Source organism: Rutidosis leptorrhynchoides, chromosome 7 (assembly GCF_046630445.1).
Source record: "Rutidosis leptorrhynchoides isolate AG116_Rl617_1_P2 chromosome 7, CSIRO_AGI_Rlap_v1, whole genome shotgun sequence".
NCBI classification, from domain to species: Eukaryota; Viridiplantae; Streptophyta; class Magnoliopsida; order Asterales; family Asteraceae; genus Rutidosis; species Rutidosis leptorrhynchoides.
The window spans coordinates 2670964-2690426 of record NC_092339.1 but is presented as its reverse complement, the minus strand read 5'-3'; the positions used below and the strand labels follow the sequence as shown (position 1 = coordinate 2690426).

The window sequence follows — 19463 nt, the reverse complement described above, 5'->3', positions numbered from 1 at the left end:
CAAATCGCTAACGAAAGGCCGGTAACCGCCACATCTAAGGTATCAACCCTCCCACCGTCGTATCGGTCTATGTCATCGGAAAACAACCCGCCGCCGTGAACCTCAAACGTAACCATGTTTGTGATAACCATTTTTTGTGTAAACATTGAGAGTGAAAAATGTATGTGTGAGTGTGGAGATAATGAGAGTGAAATGGTATGATAATGGTGTGTGTGTGTGTGTTTGTATATATATATATATATATATATATATATATATATATATATATATATATATATATATAATGGGTTGGAAAAAAGAAAAAAAAACAACGGGTCATATTTGAAAACTCAACTGGGACCCACAGAATCGGCTCGTTACCTTCGTTGTAGGGACCACTGGCGGCCCCTTAATGATTCGCTGGTGGTGGTCGTGAAAGGGTGGCGGTGGTGGCTAACGGATGATTGCATCCGACCTTAGAGTTTGATATAGATCAATAATAGGAGTATTATACGGGCGTTTTTAGCATAACCTATACACTCGATATACAATAGAACTATAGAAGTATTATAGAGGCGTTTTAAGTTTTCTTTTTTTTTTTGGCAAAAAACATAAAGATACAAATAATACAGAAAATTTTTATCGAAATATGAAAACCCGAGAGATTACAAGAAGGAGAATCGTATATGATTCTCCAACGATGTATATGAAAACATTGAAATAATTGATTAATGAACAACCAAACTTAGCAGACGACCTCCATCTTTTGCTAACCCGACAAAAAATTGTCTACACCATTGAAGTGCCCTTATCGAATATCGTCAACCTTGTAATTTGTGTTTAATGGAAAACAATGGGCCTCAAAAAACTAATTAACATGTCCACTTGCTTTGGGCCCAAGACAAAGGTCCTCACCACTATTACAAAAACAAAAGCCCCCAAATTGAGCCGTATACCCCAAACTACCAAAATGAAATCAAATTGATATAAAGACTTGAAACAGGATTGTGCCTAAAAGAAAGGAGTAGACTGTCGGCAAGTTTACCATCCAACTTTTGTGAGACTGACCCAAACATCATGCAACAAAAAACAATTGACGCTCTTTCACTTCAGTTTCTTGGATTGTGACAATTTGAACATTGATCATTGAAATGTACCACCAAAAATTCCCATACTCGAGGCGATCCTCATTGTGTTGGATCGTTTATTAGAGGTTCATCGTCTACCATGTTCTTCATAATTACATCGAATTTGAGCATTTCTTCTTTCTATGTCAATTTTTTTTCCCCGACTTGTTGCCCGTTGAGTTTAACTTTTTTTAAAGTTGAAGTTTGACCGACTACGTGATGTATTTCACTTGTTGTATCAAACATATCGGATATATTTTACACCTCGTCTAACCAATGGTTTGTATTGGATTTGGGGTTCTTCCCTTCTACGATTTTTGGTTGAAGGCGTTTTAAGTTTTAACCAAACCTAACATTAAATGGCGAATAAATGTTTTTCCTTAAATTTGAAGTACTAGTTGGCATTGTAAGGAATTGTAAGGAAAACATTATTAAAGGATTTTAGTGACGAAAATAAATGTGGTTGGAAGATGGAATATATCTATCTATACATTATTATAAAGCACGTGCCAATAATCCTACATGTAAATTTCTCGATTAATCTGAATCCAAATAATCCACGTGTTATTTTCTTAATTAACTTGAATTATTCTTAGTAACTCCCTAAAATAACTTCCTAGAATTAAAGGTATGTAATTTAAAGTTTCTATATATTTATAAAAAAGATGTACGTAATTATTATACATTTAGGAGTATTAAGTAAAGTCTTGACATATTTATGGTGAATTTTAATAATAGATATAGATATAAGTATAATAAAGAAAGTGAAACTTTTAAACATTATATCATAATAATAGAATTATATTCTTATATAGATTAAATTATTGTAATTCATTAAACTTTTATGCTATCACATAATAAATAATTTTTTATCTATAATATTATATAATAAGGACTCATATATTATCCACTAATATTTTTCAAATTTCAATTATTATTTTTTAAATTTAATATTTTAATAAGTAAAAGCTACGATATTTATATTTTTAAATACAAAATCTGCCACATAAACAGGCTCATAATCTATATGTTAGTATTCAATACTAGTATTTTCGATACAAATGTTATTAGTAATAAAAAAAATTCATTGTAATCGCTTTATACATTTAATACATATTAATACTAACGTTATCGAATACTAATTTATACAAGTGTCGTGTAATGCACGAGCTCATGTTAGAATACAATACTAATGCTCTCTATATAAATAATATTAGTAATAATTGATTTTTTCAGTGTAACTGTATTATACATTTGATCATTACCAACGTTATCGAATACTAATTGTACAACTTCCGTGCAACGCACATGCTCATAAAACAAGTATAGCTATACAGGTAGTAACATTTGTATTATTATTTTTTTACAAAAGAAAACGAAAATCATATAGAAACAAAGTCGTTTTTCAAAGGAAAACGCTATCAACAAAGAATACAGATAAACGGGGAAGCTTGCACAGAGAAAGCAACCAACTAAACGAAAACTATCTATAAACGAACATCATCTAACAAACAAACAAAAAAATAAAACAAATTAACAAATACCAAATCGAAAACTACTCGATAAAAACAGGAACCAAACCAAACGAACTAAGTGAAATCAACCTTTAACTCCGACCATTTTAACTTACCATTAACCGTCTCGTTCAAAATATTCTTTCCGGACCTATTCTCTATCTCGTATTATAATACATTGGCGGATTCATCAACAGATTCGCACTCCTCAGCCAAACGTGATGTCAGCTTCCCATAATTCATTGTTTACATTAGTATAAACTAGCGATGAGGTGCATTTGCGTTGTTGCGGGAAATAGTTTCACTTTATATTTTAAAAACAATTATAATAGTTTATATAAGTACATACGTACATCAACGACTAATTCATACCGATAGCTCCAAATTAATTGTTACTCAATTAGATAATTAGATTTATTTATATATATATATATAAATTGTGGTAAATGGTGTCAACCTATGATTGGTTGACACCATCCGTGAATAGTAATTTTTTTTTTCAAAACATGATTCCCCAGACCACTAACACAATACCATCCGGATTCTCTGACCCGCTCCACCAACCAGACCCGAATACCCGCTACTGTAGCTACAGTATTTTTTTTTCGAAACCAACCCGCAGCGAAAGCGCGGGCCAAAAAACTAGTTTTAATTTAATTTTTGTATACAATAGATTATAGATTATGGAGTACGTTTTTTTTCTTTTTTTTTTGGACAACGATTTGGATCACCCGAGGGGGACTAAACCACTCGTTGCGATCATCTCCCGTTTCGACTATGCTGATGCAACGATAGTAACACCGCCCCCATCGCTGCCCGGGAGGAAACCTTGAAACCGATCCAAGGGCACGGCCAAGTAAAAACCCCTCCCTTTTACCCCTCAAACGATATGAGAAATGTGCAATTGGTGGATACTTCATGACAGAGATGAAATTGTGTTTTTAATATGTAACCAGTGGGGGTCGAACTCCTAACCTCCCCTAAAGAAAGCAGACCACCAACCGTTGGACCACATCACAATGTTGTTATGTGATCCATATAGTAAAATTTTACTTTTTAGGACACTAATATCCATTGGTCAAATTCTTTAAAAAAATCCAACAACCAAACGTTTCAGTCACATGTTCCTTTATATACATAGCAAACATAACATAATGATATTAGACAAAATTACGTTCGTCGTCCCTGAACTTGTATTCAGCCTTCTCAGGTTATCCTTAAACTTTTTTATCTGTTGGTGTCATCCCTGATGTTGTAAACTATAACGTCGGTCGTCCCTCCATCTACATTCCGTCTAAATACTCCGTCAAACTAAAGCATGTGCAAGACATGTGAGGGTAGTTCTGTCATTTTATTCTTGTTATATCATTTTCCATTCCTCCACTTTCCTTCTTCATTATCCCCAAATCACAAACCCTAATTTTAACCAAATTCACATCTACAAACCCAAATCTAAAAATCACACAATTTGTGCAATTAAATCAGAATCATAAACCTTAAATCATTTTTCAGAAAACTTCATATTTCAGAAATCATAAACATAAAACGAGATCTACTCAAACCATACACCCTTCATATTTGAAACAAACAAGATTTGAACATATACCCTAAAAAAAAAAACAAGATCTGATAAGATCTTTTGACGGAGTATCTATTTTAAACACATAACAGTGGCTTTTTTTTTCCTTTTTATTTAAACAACTTCTATGAAAACATTTATGTCGTTCGGTGGATCTAAAACGTATCTCCTTCGTCTCTTTGCTGAAAGTAAATGGTGGATCTATTTCTTCGTCTCTTTGCTGAAATCACCGCCGCCGCCAACACTATTCACACCACCGCTGTTACCGTCATTGAATAGAGAACTCGATTATCAATTGTTTGTTGGTGAAGGTGGTCGGATTTCTCTCTTTCACTTGAGATCTTGATTTAAGTTTTGCAGGTTGCCGATTTCCATATCTACGTTGAACTCCGGTCAAACGTTCGTATTCTTCATGATGGTATTGTTAATATTGATTTTTATTTTGATTGTGTAATGCGAGGTACATGAGGGTATTGTTAATAGAGAACTCTTTGCTGAAACATCTATGTTTATGTTTCGATTTATATTTAATTTTAAGTTTTAGTTTGGATTTGAATTTGGATTGGGTTTGGAATTGTTAAGATACTAGTATTTATGATTTTGTAATAAGAGTCTGAGGAGGTAATGATTTTGTAATAAGAGAATGAGGAGGTAAGATGGAGAAGAAAATAGGATTTGTGAAATATTGGGATGAATATAAGGAAGAAAAGATAAAAAGACTAAAATACCCGCATATTATATACACATGATTCAACTTATCAGAGAAAAGGAACGGAAACTAGACAGAGGGACGACCAACGTTATAATTTACGGCATCAGGGATGACGCCAGCAAGAAAAAAAGTTTAAGGATGACCTGAGAAGGCTGGATACAAGTTCAAGGACGACAAACGTAATTTTGTCATCATATTATTTCATTATTAACTCCTTAATATACTAAATCTCATGCGGGATTATGTCGTTTGACACATCACACAGACTAAAACAGGGTCAAAACGGCAGTCAACCTAAACTCAAAAACAAAAAACGCAAAAAACCCCCTCATGTATAATCAACTTACAAAAACTACACCAAACTTCAGGGGAATAAAACATAAAATTCTCTTATTTAAAATAAAAACTCCACCCACACACTTCGACAGCCCGCATCTTCCTCCTCGCCGCGAGTTAAATTTCACCAACAGCATCGTTAAACTCGAAATATTGTTATGAACAAAACGAAACTAACTACGTTCGAAACGGACACTTTTTAAAAATGCTAAACACAACGACAACCCGTATCTTCCTGCTCGCCGCGAGTTAATTTTTTCCGACAGCACCGTCAGACTCGAAATAATTTTATGAGAAAAATGAAACTAAGTACGTTCGAAACGGACACTTTTTAAAAAAGCTAAACACAACGACAACCCCTATCTTCCTGCTCGCCGCGAGTTAAATTTTTTCAACAACACCGTTAGACTTGAAATAATTTTATGAACAAAACGAAACTAACTCCGCCCGAAATGGACACTTTTTAAAAAACGCTAACCACACCGACATCTACAACGGGTCTTAACAAACGGGCCGTTTTCCCGTCTGTATATACACAACGCTACGTTAAACATGAATACGCAAGCCGAAAGCTGCCGCCGCATCTCCCGGGCCGGACCCGGACTAGTTTTTCTTATATATCACCATGCCAGATCACAAATCAAACTTTTTTCTTGTGTCATGATTAATTATTGATGATAAGATTATTATATACATTTCAATTAATCATGTGGAAAGCCATCAAGATATTTTCGAAAATTGATATTTCCACCATGATTTTTACATCTTCCACGTAAAATGTCTAAAATACCATTAATGATATGTTTACACAAATATTTTAAAACTTTTTGTTATAATATATTAAGAAATATTTTAGGGAAAAAACTTAATTATGATAGAACAAGTAAAACGCAGGTTGAAAATATCATCTCTCTTTTCTCAAGTACATGCTTTATGCCCTTTTAGAGTTTTAGCTCTTTTTATAGTATAAATTTTATTATTATTATTATTATTATTATTATTATTATTATGAATTATATGATATGATGAATATGATTATGATTATATTAATTTTTTTTATATTTATATTATATTTTTATCTTTACCAGTTTACCTTAATTGACGGAAAGCTGGTCAATTGATATCATTTTCTTTGTAGACCCCTGTTTTGTTCTGCTGTGTTTCTTTCACTAAAATTCACGTGTCAATCTTGTAAATTATATTAAAAAAAAAAAAAAAAAAAATTTGTGGGTATTCTTGATTCAAGGCTGTCGTGTTTTCTTGAATTAGTATTTGTTGAAGTTGATCTCAAAAGGTGTCGACTTTAACAATCTTTGTTCAATTTCAAGATTTAAAGGAAGTTGTTTCTTGAAGGGTTTTGGTGGGGTTTTGTTGACTTTTTACAACTACAAGAATTAGGTGAGCTGTGGTTTCAATTATCCTTCAAGTGTTAAACTGGGTTTTTCTTAATAAAGCTCATCAAATTCAAGAATTTGGGAATTTAGTCATAAAAATAGGATTTTTAGGGTTTTTTGCGCTGTTGAAGTTTATCAAATGAAATGGATAGCGACGGGATTGGTGAGGGTTTAAACAAAAAAGTAAGTAAAGTTACAAATGAAGAATCTTATGGGGCAAGTACTTCTAATGAAGGTGTTTCAACACCTAAAGAGATCTTTAAACCCATAAAGGAATTAAGTTTTAGTGCTCCGCCACATCCTAGAAAGGGTTAGTTCTCATATTCTTACTCTGCAATATTTAGTTTTTGCTAGTTGCTTATAATCCTAAATTCAAAATTCAATTAATCATCTTGTGCATTGATCAATTTTGAGCCAGCTGTTGTCCTATAACTGTATATTTGTATGTATGTAGTGGCATCTGTATTTAATCGACTTTACTGTAAAGACTTTGTTGTAAACCTTGTTGACCCTACAGTGATGTTAGAACCTAACATCATTTAAATATGCATTTACAGCTTTGTTCTTAACATTGAGGTTGATCATTTTTTACAGGCTTTTTGTATTATGAGTTCTAGTATCTTTTTTATTATAAATTTTTTGTTAAGGATATCCCAAGAAAAAAAATAAGTTTAGGGTTGACGAAAACAATCCCCTGACTTTAGATGAAGTTGCCGAATGATGTGTTCACTTTTCATGTATATTAAATGGGATTTCGGGTGGAAATCGGTAAATGATCATATCACATGCTGTTTCTGAGTTCATACACATGCTGCTTTCGAGTTAATTCGAATGTATGGTTAGTCCTTAATACAACGTGCACACTTGTGGTTTAATTTGGTTGGTTTCAAAAGTGGGCCCACTTTATAATCAATCTTTATCCCCAACAAAGGATCTAATTCCAAAAATGAAAAATCAAGATAGAATAGGTGTTTTGAAGCTACCTTTTCTAACTTTATTATATGTAATCTTTCTGTAACTATTTGTATAACAAGTTATTTTCCAGAATTAAGAGTAAAATATTTTCTCACTTTATATGCATATATCTGAACTTTAATGGTTGCATGTAAGTAACTTTTATCACACTTAAAAAGTGTTAGGCCATTTGTATAGTTAAGCTCTTTAGAATTTTGACATATTTTTTTGTTTTTTGAAGCCTTGGATCATAGCGTTACCGCACCGGCAACTGTTCGCAGAAGTCTTTTTCCTGATAATAAGGAGGCTGCATATTCTAGGTCCATGACTGAGAAGTGGTGGACTCAATCGTGGATCCCGAGACACGAACTTAAATTAGATCGATTATCAGAGCGTGAAAAGGTTGTCCTTACACTTTCTCACCCGCCTATACTATGATTTGGTTTAACGTTGCATAAGCATATGTATTCGAGCATATGAATCTCTACCTTTGTTATTAAAAAAATTAAATTGTTTCTTGTATTTTGATGGCTTATAAAATTTAAGTTTCTCTTTGCATATGTACTTTTTATTTTTTCAGCAAAAGCTTATTGTGGAACTTGTAAAGATCCAAAGTGATGGTACAGTGGAGGTGGATCTATCTAAAAGTGCACCGGTAGCTTCGGAGTTGTTTGAGTATCAATCCATTGAAGGGTATCACCCAGATATGGATTTAATCGTCACTGATACTAATAAAGTGATACCGAAGTTAAAAATTGCAGTTCTTGTGGTCGGAACTAGAGGAGATGTTCAGCCTTTTCTTGCTATCTCTAAGAGACTTCAGGCATGTCTACAATTCTCTTACAATTATACATTCTAAAATAGAGATATAACAAATGGGTCAAATTCAAAAAGAAAAAAGTCAGCTAAAAAGGGAGTGGTCAAGGGGACCAAACGGGTTGAATTTGCCCCAAGAAATACATAATAAAACATTTACAAGTAGTTTGATCATTTTAAATATACATTGTTGTGACCTTGTTCTCACTAAGATTGTTATATATTTATTTACAGGAGTTTGGTCATCATGTTAGGTTGGCAACACATGCAAATTTCCGCTCTTTTGTGGAGTCGGCCGGTGTAGAGTTTTATCCTTTGGGCGGTGATCCTCGTATTTTGGCAGGATGTAAGAGGTCTTTGATGCTAGTCAAGTTTTTTTTTTTTTTTTTTTTTTTTTTTTTTTTTTTTTCATTGCAACTCTATTACTCTATTAGTAACTATTTATGAGTCATTTACTTGTGAGTTAATAGATTTGATATTTTGTTTAATTTTTAACAGGTCAAAGGTGTCATACATAAAATATATTTCGAATTGCTATTATTATATTTAAGAATAATTTTTTGGTATTAATACTTGAAGATATTTGTTTTTTGAAATTCAGATATGGCTAGAAATAAAGGTCTCATCCCATCAGCACCTGGTGAAATATCTATACAGAGGAAGCAATTAAAAGCAATAATTGAATCTCTTCTTCCAGCATGCACCGAACCAGATTTAAAAACTGGGAAATCTTTTCGAGCTCAAGCAATCATTGCAAATCCTCCTGCCTATGGTCAGTTCATATGCTCTCATTTTAGCTTCGCTTATATATGCATTCTTGTATACTATCAAGACAAAGGTGGTGGCATTGTTTCTACTTATTTGCGTGAATGTTCTTTGCACGTAAACAATGTACAATTGAAAGCTAGAAAAGGTAGTAACACGTAAACTTGTTTTGTTAACTTTCTTGTCGCTGGTTAATAGGGCATGCACACGTTGCTGAAGCACTTGGAGTACCTCTTCACATGTTCTTCACAATGCCTTGGACGTAAGTTGTAACCGAATCTCCGTTTTTCTCTTACATTTTGACATTTTTCCTGATATATATTTTGCTTCTTGCTTGCCATTAGAGTTCCATTGTAGTAATAAATACGTTAAATCGATATACCATGTGGGCCAATAGGGAACTTGCTGCAAACCACTATGGTGGTCTAGATAACTAATAGGTTTTGATTAATTAATTTAAGATCAGATTATAAGTGGATTTTTTTTTTTAACCCAGATAACTGATCATAACACTGATTATTTATATAGGGCCACGATATTTCGAAGTGGCAAGTTTACCCATTTACTTGTGAATGGTTCGATTTTGGTTGTGTTTAATTCGAGCTAGTCCAATGGATCAATAGAGAAATACGAGGTTGAAAGTTGCCCGGACTCTTTTTTTGAATGCACAACCCTCAAAATTAAACATTTATGTTTATGTTGTAATATATTGTTGTTATGTCATAAATTCATAATTCTCAATATAATTTTAATGAAATTATTGTCCATAGATTCAATGATAGCCTAACTTGTTTCCCCTTGTACTAGAAAATGACTCGTTTTAACTTGATCCTATTTCATAATATGCCTTCAATTATATTATAGTATTACCAAAGAGCATAAAATCTAGTAAATTATTATTGGCTTCATTACTTAACTTATTAGATGTTCACTTTACTTATTCAAGTAAGGTTTGATCTCTAATCTTTAACTGGTTATTTTTAACCAATTACCTAGTTTTGACCCATTTTTTCACATCTATTTATGTAATAATTAAAAAAGACCCATCCTTTAATCTTCTTGTAGTTCTTGTTTAAAACTGGTTTAGTGTTAGGCTCTTAGCTCTTACATATCTTCTGTATAGGCAGGCCGACATCCGAGTTTCCTTCTCCGTTGGCACGTGTGCCTCAAAGTGCTGGTTATTGGGTACGTTTTAACGCATGAATTTTTCACTTGCAGTTATTTGTGACCTTTCTAATTTTTAAGATCATTATTGTTCGGATGTTTCATTTGTATCCAGCTCTCATATATAGTTGTAGATCTTCTGATATGGTGGGGCATTAGAGGATATATAAATGACTTCAGGAAAAAGTTGAATCTTGCTCCCATTGCTTACTTTAGCATGTATCGTGGTTCAATATCTCATTTCCCAACTGGCTACATGTGGAGTCCTCATGTCGTATCTAAACCTAATGGTAACAATAGTTTGTTTATCGTGCACCTTTTAAACTGGGATGTAGGGTCACATATGATGGGTAAAACGTGTCATCTTCTTATATGGTTAGAATGGGTTCAAGTTGTGTTGAGTTTAACACCTTTTATCTCCCAAACATTCATTTTATTTTATTTTATTGTAAATGAGTACTTAATGTGTGATGTGATAAATGTAGTTTACTCTTCTCATAATAACACTTTTTTTTTTTTTATTAATCGAAGATTTGGAGGTTTAAGGCAATAAAAGTTTGAGACTTTGGGCGGCTTCCAATTTTATTCGACCTACATCCTTTTAGCTAATTATTTTTGGTTTACCCATCTGACCCGTTCTCTTTAATTTTTGAAATATCATTGTGTAAGATTTTATAAATAAAACATGATACGTAATCGGTACTTCCAAGTTATGTCGTATAGAATTTGGATACGGGTTCTGAGTGCTTGTATATGTATCATATGCAGATTGGGGTCCATTAGTTGATGTTGTTGGTTATTGTTTCTTGAATCTTGCTTCTAAGTATCAACCACCCGAAGAATTCATCAAATGGATTGGAAAAGGAACAAGTCCCATATATATCGGGTTCGGCAGCATGGTATGAAGATTAAATCTTTAACATAACTTGGTTGTGTACTCAATTTTTTAAGTTCGTATCTTTATATGAACCTTATTTTAGTGTAGTACAGCAAATCGGTATACCTTAACTTTTGAGGTCAAACAAAACAAATTTTAACTCTGAAGATATGATTTGTTTATATATGAAAATAGCACATGAGTACAACTAAAGTGAATTCAATTTTTAGGAGTTTAGATCATGTTTTTATTTGGATTATTATAATATATGAAAAATTACTTGTTTCTTTTTAGCCACTTGAGGATTCGGCAAAAACCACTAATATAATTCTGGAGGCCTTGAGAAAAACAGGACAAAGAGGGATACTTGACCGTGGATGGGGAGATCTCGGGACTTGTAAGTTTCTTCTCCAATTACTTCTGCTTTTTTTTTTTTAATCTAATAAAAGACAAATTAATATAGTTGCCTTTTCATAGGGATGAGACATATTACATATCGAACCTTTCGTATGTAAATGGGTTGAAATTGCACTCTCTGCTATATTGGATTAGATATCTAGTTATAATAGCATGTAAAAGTTATCATTTGCTACCACATATACATGTAGTGGTCACACCTAAAATATTTTATTGAGGCTGAGTTATCACTTGTCCGTTTAAGCATGGGCTACACGATTTTCCTCTCACATGTTGGCTGTGGGACCAATCGGCGTGGGGCTGCCAGAGTGTCGGTTTTACCCTTTTTTTGAATATACTATGTAGCTACATTTGAATTAGAAAAATGCCTTTTGAAGTCAATATTTGATTGCAAGTATGAAACTGAGTTCTGTTAGATTGTTTGACATCTTATTGTTTCATGATTTCTTGATTGTTGTGTAAAATTTGGATCGGCAGTTCCAGATATTCCGGAAAATGTGTTTCTACTAAGTGATTGCCCTCATGATTGGCTCTTCCCTCAATGTGCTGCCGTGGTGAGTTATTAGTTTCTTATTGTGTTCTACTCATGAATTCACATTTTAATTCTTGTGAATCATATAAAACCGATTCATAATACGAACATGTTAAATGCTTAAATGGTCCAACTGAACAGTATACCACCAATTAATACACAACTCAACTTTCTATATATTCTGATAATATATCTTGCAAATTTTGCAGGTTCATCATGGAGGTGCTGGAACGACTGCTACAGGACTGAGAGCCGGGGTAATATTTTATTCCAATTTATTTTTTTGTTTGTGAATGTTAATCTTTTAGTAATTTTTTCATGTAATTTTCTTTCTGTGAAATAACTTGTGATACAAATGCTCATCAATTTGTGTAATTTACATTGTGCCCTGTAACATAAACATGTTCATCAAGTTATATTGATTTTATTACATATACTCATTGTAATATTAATTAAAAATGCAGTGTCCTACAACTATCGTTCCCTTCTTTGGAGATCAATATTTTTGGGGTGATAGAATATATCATAGAGGACTTGGCCCAAATCCAATACCAATATCACAACTCACCGTTGAACCTCTTTCAGACGCAATCAATTTCATGTTGCAACCTGAGGTACGTAAAAATTGATACCATCATTTATTTGGTTAGGAAAATTTTCATTACCTACTCATTTTCAAGATTTTTGCTACTATTAGTTGACCAAAAGTTTATACTGTGCGTTAAAAGTTGATAAAAATGATTTTTCTGATAACTCAAACAACATAATTGCTCTCAGAACTCGTGTCTGGAAAAATCAAATGAATTAGCAATTGCTTTATGAATTATACGTGTAAATAAATAGATTTTTTCAATGGATTGTATTAGGTAAAAGCTCGAGCGATGGATTTGGCGAGGCAAATAGAGAACGAAGATGGAGTTGCAAATGCAGTTGATGCATTTCACCGCCATTTGCCTGCAGATATGCCACTATCGTCAACTCCACCTTCAAAGCAAGATAATGACGACGATGATGATTATCCAAACGCTCTTCAATGGTTGTTTACTAAGATCGCATTACATTGTGGTTGTGGTACCTAGATTATCACGTGAATGTATGTATAGACGATCTTTGTCCCCATTTTTTCCTACTTGATTGATTTCTTCATACATTTCATTCGTTCTGTTCATGGTTTTGAACACTAGAAAATAAGTGCTTAAATTGTTCACATGGTCATGGTTTGCAACAGTATTCAAAAAGATCTTATTTCTATGTAGGTCAGGTGTGGTGAGGGTTGTACATTGTGCACTGATAGTTGTACATTTCTTTAGAAGTGATTCTTTTTTATTTGTAGACTGCACGTGATGATGATGATGATGATGATGATGATGATGATGATGATGATGATGATGATTATTATTATTATTATTATTATTATTATTATTATTATTATAATAATAATAATAATAATAATAAACTTAAAAGTTTTAAAACTTACAAAAAATTAGTGGGAAGCCTAGAGACAATCTGGGTCCCCACACCTCTAGCAATAGCAAAACCTATCCTAGTAAAAATATGAGCAGCAGCACCGGCACCAATATCTTGAGCCATCGAACTCTTCTGAACCCGTTTTAGCAAAGAAACAGCCTCCATTTCTAATTCCCCAAGGGAAGAAAATGAGAAAGGAATGAAACCATAACCAATCGCCTGACAGCTAGATCCGTACTTGACCCGCTTCCGACGAGCCGCATCAACCACAGCACGTCCATGGACAAAGTCAGAAAGCCCAGACTGTGTCAAAGGAGAAGACATTGTCAAATCAACACAAACATCGCGACCACAATCCCAGGAATAAAGTAACACATCTGCAGGTCTGAGGGCTCTGTCGTTCTCTCCAGACAACCCAATGTCAACCTCCTTCCTCGCTGAAATCCCAGATCGATAACAAACATCAACAAGTGAATCCCGAACAACATTATGTCGATGCTTAATACCCACCACACCAGCACAAGACACCGCGTGATCCCCAAAAATATCCCCAGTAAAAACCCTTGAACAGGCAGAGCATGCCGTCGAGATAGAGAACAATGGAACACCCAACCAGTAGCACAACACACATCGGTAAGTCTTTGCGTTCATCGTCTGACCCAACCCCAAAATAGGGACTGCCCTTAGCCAATCAGAGGTGTGATCACCCTGCTGTGATTTCCATAAGGCCGATTGTCGGGGAGATAACGAAAAAGAGGATTCTGCAGAAGCGGTAACCTTTGTGAAATAAACATCTGCCAATTTCTTCATGAGTATTGGGACAGCGACCTCACTCGGATTACCTAAAATATCAAACCCAACCGTTTTATTAAACAGACCCAATGCATCTTCAAAAGCACGACCAAGACCAACAATACCCGCATGACGTAGGAGCTTGGTCTGCAACCCAGCAGACTGTAATCGAGAAGCTAGAAAAGCATAATGACGAACATCTCCCGCAGAATAAACACCAAGCCCTCCAAATGCAAATGGCAAGGTGGCAAGCCGCCACTGCCAATCACCAAACCCAGGCCCTGAAGCAGTAACAATACGCTCCAAGGAAGATCGAAGGGCTCCATCGAAAGCGCGTTGAGCCGCCTCAAATATACTAGGAGGACAAGTACGCAAGGTAAAGTAGAGTTTAGAAACTCCCGTACATGCCCTAAGCAACAACAACTCACACTGAGGATCATCAAGCTTAGCAACCTTATCCATAAGCGCAATGGACTTGGTCACCCTTTGCATCACCAATTCACTACAAAAACCAGGATCGAAACTTGCGGGGGCCCCAAGCAACTTAACACCATTTAAAGGTCGAGAAATATTAGGAGGAAAGACACCTACTTGCCTGCTGCGAGGGTCCTCCGTAGGCCAGAAAATTTCAGTTTTTTCAACGTTGAGATGTAGCCCAAAACGAGGCCCATCCTCCATAATCAAATGCAAAATCTTCCCCACCACCAAAGTGTCCCCAATAATAGTGCCATCATCCAAATACCACGCCTGAAGACAAACCTCAAAATTATCTCTGATTTTAGAAACCAAGGGTTGTAAGACCAAAGCAAAAAGCAGCGGACCAAGGGGATCACCCTGTTGCACCCCCTGAGAAGACCATAAGGTGTGGTTCCCATAATACAATCTGGATGGATTAGAGTAGCAAAATTCAACCCACCGAGAAATGCTCGGACAAAGGCGGCGAACTTCACGTAACATGACCGTACGATCAACTAGATTGAATGCATTTTGAAAATCAACTAATAACATAGAGAGGCCAACATCAGAGCCACGATCCTCAATCAACCGATTCACAGTATGAAGAATAGCCTCGCCACCTGACGAAACCCCAACACCAAATTGTAGACCATCGAAGTAACTTCCCAAAGACTGGCCAACCATAGCAGCGCCAACCTTCGAAACAAGAGGTCACCAAACAGTACCCACAGCTATAGGACGAAGACCCCCGCCGGGCTTGACAAGCGGTGTGAGGGGAGCACTAGCTATATACTCTCCTAATTCCACAGGGCACCTTCCAGCTAGAAAGAGATTAACGACCCCGATAATAGAGCCAACCAACTCATCCGAGACTGCCACAGCAGCACCACTCAAGCAATCCATAAGGTGTTGTGCACGTAAACCATCCCTACCACATGATGTGCCCCGAGGAAAACTTTTAATCTGGCCCAAAACAACAGCAGAAGTCGTAACGAGGTGAGGGTGATCAACCGGCATATTAGGCAAAGATGGAGCTATAGAAGAAGGGTGCTTAGACAGCAAGTCCACTAATGTGGCTTCATTATAAGGAGCAACGCCTGATGAAGAAAGAACACGAACTGCAGCGGTGTAATGGCCATCACAAATCTTCCTACGACACTGCTTAATATTACGCACTTCCAAATCAAGGACCTCATCATCAACCACTGACAACATAGGAGAATCCTCTGCCAAATACTCCCTCACAAGTTGTAAACTTCCACCCGCTGTCCCCCAAGAGCAAATAGCACGGGAAATATTCTCTTCCTGATGCCGACGCTTTATCGAAGACCTAGACTCACGACTACTCCGTGGCCGAAAGGTTTTAAGGGTACAAAGGGGTAACACCAACAAAGAGACCCAACTAGAAATGTCATCAGGCTTAGAGATCACCTTATCAAGAGCACCTTTCAAAACCCGAGAAAACCCCAAACGACACTTGGGAGGGATAGACTTAACCGTGCGAAACCCCTTAGAGAACAAACAATCAATGAGAGCCACGTCAAAACCATCGTTATGATCACGCACCGAACCATCCTCAATGCAAAGTCGAGCAGGAGAAGAGGGAGCTAGTGGCTTGGTAAAATTATGAAGCACAAAACGAACAACACCATTTCCCTCATCGGGGGGCGGCACATCCGGGCCCCTACCATGACGGCACTTAGCACGTACCGTGTGTGTTTTGTAGCAAACACCACATAACCAAATCCCCATACGCCTAAAAGTAACATCAGCCTCAGTATAAACACCCAAATTAGAAGTAATAGAATGTCGAGTGATATCCCGCGCATCGATACCACAATGACGATCACTAAGATGCTTGATAAGAGAACTTCTAACTAGCCCATTTCCACTCCCATTATGACAGCCACTAAGACCCACAAAGGGACAATAAAACTTCACAGCGGCATGCGACATAGCTACACACAACCTTTATTTGTAGTGCATAGCTAAAATGACAGATGCAAAATCCCCATACACCGTAAAATAATTATAATCATGAAGCCAAGATAAAACTCACAGGGACTTTTAACAAACACCTGGTGCGCACCCAAAAATAATAATTTGATGACTCTATTAAACAATGATCACGACTTGGATTAAGTTTGAGCACTCACAAGAAAAAGGAAGCTTACAAAATGGCAATTGGTAGAGCAAGTCTGAAAATGGCAATTGGTTTGCCCCATGTTTACGTTCCCTTATAATCTTTAACTCCCATCATCATCATAAACCCATATATCTTAATTCTGTCTCAATTCAAGCTCTCTACCAGAAGACTCCAAGAATTAAACATGTATCGTTTGCAGCAAATCTTGCTTCTAAAGCCAGGTACAACATCCCTGATTTTTTTTTTATGCCGGCGGTGGTGGTATTCATCGGAGCTGGGCCGGCGGTGGTGGTATTCATCGGATCAGATCAGCGGTGGTGGATCAGATCATTATTATTATTATTATTATTAAAATTGCATTCATAACAAAACATTTAAAGATCCAATTGATTGGATAAATGAAAAGCTCAACTGCAATTTCTTCCCCAACTGGTATGCAAGTGTAAGATCAGCAAGAAAACATGGGACCTCCGGCGAGACGATGCAAAGTGTATTATTATTATTATTATTATTATTATTATTATTATTTGTTTATTATTATTATTATTATTATTATTATTATTATTATTATTTGTTTAATTTATTTATATTTTATTTTATGTAGAATGCACGATCATTTTTCATATATTTCTACTACTCCAATAGAAGTTAGTTACACACTTGCAACACATATAATATATATAATCCTCACAAAATAGCCTGTAGTGATTGGAATCACGAGTTCTTTTCACCGAAGGATTGGAAAATATTTTGTGGTGGACATTTATTGTTCGATAGATTCCGGAGTACGAGTATTAGTTTTAAAAGGACAAAATTGCTGAAATGGTCCCTGTGGTTTGTACCAAAATGCTGATTTAGTCCCTGTTCTTTTTTTTCGACTGATTTCGTCCTCGTGGTATGTCAATGTTGCTGATTTAGTCCATATTTCTGACGGACGTCTAAATATTACCGTTAACCCAGTCACGTGCAAAACATGTGAGGGTAATTTAGTCATTTTATCCTTATTTATCTTTTTTCCTTTTATTTCTTTTATTATTTTCTTTTCTTATTCTTACTCCTTTCAAAAACCTATGCTGAAGGTAGAGCATAAACACATCTATAAACACATCTGATCTTTTATCTTTACCATTTTAAAAACTCATCTGAATCTAATGATAAACACATTCAACCATAAATACTGAAATAAAACCTAAAAATCAATGATATATAATCAACGATGGGGCCTTCGAACTTGGGTGGTGGTGGTTTGTTTCGCCGGGGACCATCGATTTCAACAGATCTGATGTGTTGGTTTTTTTCTAAACGAACTCCGGCGAACCATCGTTATAAACGTAATTTTGGCGAGATTAGACAGAGACAGCAGCGTAATTTCCGGTGAGACTCAAAACTCCGACTATTCAAAATTGAGAACCAATCGGGTTTGAAAAATCGGGTCTGAAGAATCGGATCTGAAGAATCGAATCTGAAGCGAAGAACAATCGGGTTTGAACAATAGCGATTTTGTGTTTTTTCATCTCGATTTAGGGTTACGATGTCAGTAACGATTTTGTGGTTAAACTTGTTTATAATTTGTTTATTTCACATATTTCTAATTTATGTTTCTAATGTTTATATGTTTCTGCTGCTGCTATTCTTATGTTTCTATGTTTTTACAGCTATTCTAATTTAGAATTGCCCACAGGGTCATGATGTTGTTATTGTTATGTTTCTAATTTATTTCATTGTTACTGAAAAAGATAAGGAACAGATGTGTATATGGTTAGATTGTGAACAAATTGTTGGAGTTTAACGATGGTGTCAATTTGGTTAAACTTGTTCTTTGTTTGGTTCTTTACATGTAGTTATCGATTAATGAATGAGATTTAATTCAAGAGTTAGGGTTTTGTAATTTGTTATGAATGGGTTTGTGATTTGGTTATACATAAATGGGTTTTGATTTAGTCTGTAGATTTGGTGGATTTTGTGAAAATGTCACCTGATAAAGAAATTAGGTTTTAATTTAGGGACAACAAGATGGAGGTGATAAAAGATGAAGAAAACTTAAAATGACAATTTTACCCTCACATGTTTTGCACTTGACTTGACTTAACGGCAATAATCAACGACCGTCAGTTATAGGGACTAAATCAGCAACATTGACATACCACGAGGATGAAATCAGTCGAAAAAAAAGTACAGTGACTAAATCAGTATTTTAGTACAAACCACATAGACTATTTCAGCAATTTTGTCTTTTAAAAGATAAAAACTAGCTCATATTGGAAATAAGTGGTCATACTGCAAGCGGCTTTTGTACCAACTGCAGCTTTGCTTTACTTGGCCAAGCAATATACGTAGTACTTGATTTTGTTCTCAGTTCATGATGATTTCTTTAGTGAAGTAAAATCCAATATATATATATAGTGGTAGGATCAAGAGGGAAATAACCAATCGGGG

General features: G+C 35.3%; 1 protein-coding gene across 1 annotated transcript; it reads left to right on the top strand.

Annotated features, from left to right (window-relative positions):
- Positions 1-6499: 6499 nt before the first annotated feature.
- Positions 6500-13537, top strand: LOC139859655 (sterol 3-beta-glucosyltransferase UGT80B1). The gene is made up of 14 exons (XM_071848434.1): positions 6500-6951; positions 7837-7997; positions 8176-8418; positions 8646-8757; positions 9013-9183; positions 9375-9438; positions 10304-10361; positions 10456-10630; positions 11109-11239; positions 11512-11614; positions 12112-12188; positions 12376-12423; positions 12631-12780; positions 13033-13537. Exons 1-14 carry the CDS (start codon positions 6786-6788, stop codon positions 13243-13245), a joined length of 1872 nt encoding a protein of 623 aa, XP_071704535.1. The 5' UTR covers positions 6500-6785; the 3' UTR covers positions 13246-13537.
- Positions 13538-19463: the final 5926 nt, after the last annotated feature.